Genomic DNA, 5,166 nt, shown 5'->3' with positions numbered 1-5,166 from the left:
TCTTCTAGAAAATTAATTCGAATTTTTCATTTATAGTGTTCCGAACCATTTCTTACTAATCAAATTGAACAATCTTGCAAATTGTTAAAACGAGGTGTTGAAGACTCGGAAACAAATCTTTCTGAACGTCTGTAGTTTTTTCACAAAGAATCATAATCCCCAAAAAATCATGAGACAATAAGATCTAAAGATCTAAATACATATAATATTCGAACAGATTCCAATTTTAAATAAATAATCTCACCATTCTAAAATTTTTAATCGAAATGAAATCAATCGTTTTTATATATCGTATTTTTTTTTTATTTTATTTCTTTATCATCTAGGGCATTTAAATTTATCTCTTAAACATAACATACTACTAATTTAGGCTACAAAACGGACATTGACACGCTTACGTTTACCAAAATGACCCGAGGCTTTAGGTGTACCATTGGCACTACGGCCCAATATATTCCAGAAGGGACGTGCCGTTGTGGGTGGAGGATCTTTGCGAATGATAATGCAATTGACATTACGATCACCATCTTCATCACCTGTTTGGGTCATGGTCATGGTGCGGGTATAAGTGTCTTCACCTTGATCAATGACTTCGGAATGCTTTTTGTTTTTGTTTTTCTTCTGAATAATCTTGTCCTTGGCTGTGGTACCTTTATTGTTATTTGTTAATTGTGAGTTGAGGGAGTTTTTGTTGCTGTTTTGATTACTGTTTAGATTATTAAGTTGGGTTCTAATCACTTGGTTTTGACTTTGGCTATTAGCTTGAGAGAGACGACGACGTGTGACGTTGCCACGACGTACTTTATTTCTTCTGACGGGATGACGACGGCGAACACTGTTGGTTCTGTAAGGACGTCTTCTGTTGTTGCGGCGTCTCTTGTTTTTAGTTAGACGACGTTTGTAGGTGCTCTTCTTCTTGTTTTTCTTATTTTTCAAATTTTTACGTTTAATATTGTTTCTTCGTTTGTTAATTTTACGTTTAGGTTTCAAAGCAGATTTCCTTTTATTCTTGTTGGCCCTAACTGGTTTCCTAACTTTCTTAACCAATTTTTGGGGTCTTACGGGTTTGCTATCTAATTCATCATAGTTCATATTAGAATTATCATCACCAGTCGACCAAATAGCAGTAGTAGTAATGGGACTTAATTCCTCATTAAAATCGAATTGTTCTGGAACATGACTTTCTTCCTCTTCCTCATCTTCTTCGCCGTTAATAGGGCCGGCATGATTTACTGGTACTAATTCAAAAACAGCATGAGTTTGGGGATTTACCTTGGGGGGAGTGTGTGATTGAACAACAACAATGCCATTGGAACCAGCATGATTACCATTGTGATGACCAACATGAGTAGAACCAGAAGCTGAAGAGGCTGCAACAGCTGCCACAGTTTCACCATCACTTTGCAATTGACCCAAAATAGGCAATTGTGGCAATTGAACAACTTCAATAGTATCATTATCACCATCTTCTTCTTCATTATCATTTTCATTCATTTTCTCATCTTCTTCACTTTTTTCCTTCATATCTTCCATGTCATTAGCACCGCCTTCATTTTCATTATCCATTTCTTTCATGGTATTTTCATCACCTTCTTTATCATCCTCCTCTTCTTCATCTTCATCAGCAGTTTGATTAATCACTGGTGGTGAATAGTAGAGAACGGCTTGTTGTTCCATACCTAACATGGTATCGCCATCATCATTTTTATCATCAACTTCATCGTTGGAACCATCATCAGAGTACACGGGTTTAGGTTGTGTGGCACGCTTGCGTCTGGTGACCACACATTGAGAACGTCCACCATTCAATTGACGACTTTGAATGTTGAATCTCTTAACATCGTATTCATCACCGTTCTCATCGATTTCAACGGAAGATTCAGCTGTAATGGAGAGGGATTGAAGAGAATTAGTGGTTGTTTCAAATTTTAAAAAAATAAGTATAATAATCCATTAATTTTGATTTATTATTTCTTTATTTTCTTGAAAATTTATTCAAAACTTATTGTTATGCCTCTAGGCTGTATGGTTTGCTAATTTCTTTATGTAAATACGAGAGGTCATTAATAGGACGTCTGGAAATTCATCAACAAATGATGATGTCATTAAAATATATATAAAAATTTAGATAGGCAAGACTACATACATTGTAGTCGAAGACTAGATCATAGAGTTCCTTGACTAGTCGATAGAACAGACTGTAAACTAGTTCATAGACTATAGTCAATAGAGTATAGCCTATAACCTTGTAGATAGATTAGATAGCCTAGACTGTAGTCTAGAATAGTAGACTAAACTATAGACTTATAGACAGACTATAGACTAGACTATACGTAGTCAAAGGTCAAGGCTATAGACTAGTCGATGTTCTAGACTATAGACTAATCGATATAATAAACTATAGTTTAGACTAGTCGATAGACTAGACATTCGACTAGTCGATAGACTAGACATTCGACTAGTCGATAGACTATACTTTAAACTAGTCGATAGACTAGACTTTAGACCAGTAGAAAGACCAGACTATAGACTAGACGATAAACTGGAATATAAACTAGTCAATAGCCTAGACTATAGACTATAATGTAGACTAGTTGATGAACTAGGCAGACTATAGACTTATCGGTAGCCTTAATTATGAACTAGTCGGTAAATTTAGTCACCAGACTACAGACTAGACCCAAGACCAGTCGATAGATTACACTATAGAGCAGAAGATAGATTACACTATAGACTATTCGATAGACTAAACAATAGATCTGTCTATAGATAGAACTATAGACTAGTCAGTAGACTAGACCGTAGACTATTCGATAGATAAGTTGATAGATCAGTCGGTATATTAGACTACATACTAGTCGATAAACTAACTTATATACTAGTAGCTATACTAGGCCATAGCTTAATCGACAATGGATTGACTAGACTATATACTAGTCGATAGACTTAACTATGGACTAGTCGATAGATTAGTCTAAAGATTAGACTATGGACTAGACTATGGACTAGTCGATAGACTAGACTATGGAGACTTTAGACCAGTAGAAAGACCAGACTATAGACTAGACGATAAACTGGAATATAAACTAGTCAATAGCCTAGACTATAGACTAGAATGTAGACTAGTTGATGAACTAGGCAGACTATAGACTTATCGGTAGCCTTAATTATGAACTAGTCGGTAAATTTAGTCACCAGACTACAGACTAGACCCAAGACCAGTCGATAGATTACACTATAGAGCAGAAGATAGATTACACTATAGACTATTCGATAGACTAAACAATAGATCTATAGACTAGTCAGTAGACTAGACCGTAGACTATTCGATAGATAAGTTGATAGATCAGTCGGTATATTAGACTACATACTAGTCGATAAACTAACTTATATACTAGTAGCTATACTAGGCCATAGCTTAATCGACAATGGATTGACTAGACTATATACTAGTCGATAGACTTAACTATAGTCGATAGATTAGTCAAAGATTAGACTATGGACTAGACTATGGACTAGTCGATAGACTAGACTATGGACTAGTCGATAGACTAGACTATGGACTAGTCGATAGACTAGACTATGGACTAGTCGATAGACTACACTATGGACAAGTCGATAGACTAGATTATGGACTAGTCGATAGGCTAGACTATGGACTAGTCGATAGACTAGACTATAGACTAGTTTACAGAATATACTATGGACTAATCGATTGTATTGTACAATAGATTAGTAGATGGAGTAGACTATGAACTAGTCGATAGACTATTCTAAAGACTAGGCTGTAAACCAGTCGATAGACTAGACAATAAACTGTTAAATAGTCTAGACTATAGGCTAATCAAGACTCTAGTCTAGACTTATTGATAAAACATTAGAATATTAACTAGTCAATGTACTAGACTGCAGACTAATCGATTAATAACTATGACAGGTTGCATATTTATTTCAACACAATTATTCATATTTCTATTAAATGGTATTGAAAATTTCTGTAAATTAAATTTATGCTACAAATATCTATAAATTTTCAGAATCCATTATTCGAGAATATTCCAAGAATTGTTAAAATAACTCCAAATTCATGGTATACTTTCAGGCATGATGTTGATATTACATAATTAATTATTTAGTTATCAATATTTTACTTCACAAATAGTAATAGAGAATTTAAGAATATGTCAAATTTTACAAAATATTGGAAAGTGCCGAGTGGAATACCAATCTCTTTTTCCTTTCAAATAAAATTTAAATTGATTAACAAACATAATTAATTTCAATACAATCTTATAATTCACTCAATCACACATTTTGTCGCAATTTAATATTTTATTTTTGCATAAAATTTTGAAATAAACTTTAATTGTTTTTTTTTTGGTAATCGAATTAATTTTATTATTTTAAGAAACAAACTATTAGTTCAGGGAATTTTTGTAAAACAAACTTTCTTTTTTAAAAACTAGAGCGATTTTGCAAATTTCTATCACTCTTTATAATTTTTTGTCAAATATTTTTAGTTTGATATTTTAGTAGAATATTTTCAATTCCATAATTTTCTTTCAAAACTGTTCACTCTTAAACACTATTATTTAAAAATCAAATTTATCCTTAATGTCCTTTGGTAAAAAAATATGCATATCCTTTTTAATTACATTTTACTAGCACCACAGCTAGACACACCAAGAACAGTAAACATAGTTTTCTGTTCATTTTGTTGCTTTCTTTTTGTAACTTTCAGATGAATTAAAAAAAACGTCTTAACTCTTAAACTTATAATACAAACTAAATGATGATTTAAATTTTGACCCCACTTTTATGGCTTCGCATTGGAAATGTAAAAAACATTTTATTTGTCTACTAACAGCATCCACAACAATACAAATGCAAAAACAAATGACCTAAAGCCAGATTCTAATGTTTACAACAACTATTTGCCATGAAACCATAACAAGGTGCTTAAATCTACAAAAAATAATCATTAAAAATATCTAACTGTGTGCGTATAAATTAATAACAACAAAAACGAAAACTTTCTTCTTTAAGACAAAAATAGTTAAAAAAAAATAAATTAATCTCATTCACCTATTGAATTAAAATAAAATAAAACTGGTTTAAAATATGATCCATTTACAAATTTTGGCAAGTTGCTTGTGTGGAACTTAT

At 32.5% G+C, this 5,166-nt stretch overlaps 1 protein-coding gene across 1 annotated transcript; it reads right to left on the bottom strand.

Annotated features, from left to right (window-relative positions):
* Positions 1-286: 286 nt before the first annotated feature.
* Positions 287-4,814, bottom strand: LOC119614218 (myb-like protein D). Its single transcript, XM_037970352.1, has 2 exons — positions 4,656-4,814; positions 287-1,883 (listed from the first exon to the last, which is right to left on the bottom strand). The coding sequence occupies exons 1-2, from the start codon at positions 4,711-4,713 to the stop codon at positions 367-369; spliced, it is 1,575 nt and encodes a 524-aa protein (XP_037826280.1). The 5' UTR covers positions 4,714-4,814; the 3' UTR covers positions 287-366.
* Between the last annotated feature and the right edge of the window lie 352 nt (positions 4,815-5,166).

This window comes from Lucilia sericata, unplaced genomic scaffold (genome assembly GCF_015586225.1).
Source record: "Lucilia sericata isolate MDLA Ls3-8-SP2 unplaced genomic scaffold, ASM1558622v1 Contig002702F_arrow, whole genome shotgun sequence".
Taxonomy (NCBI): Eukaryota; Metazoa; Arthropoda; class Insecta; order Diptera; family Calliphoridae; genus Lucilia; species Lucilia sericata.
The sequence above is the reverse complement of the archived record's forward strand: the minus strand, read 5'-3'. Positions and strand labels throughout refer to the sequence as shown.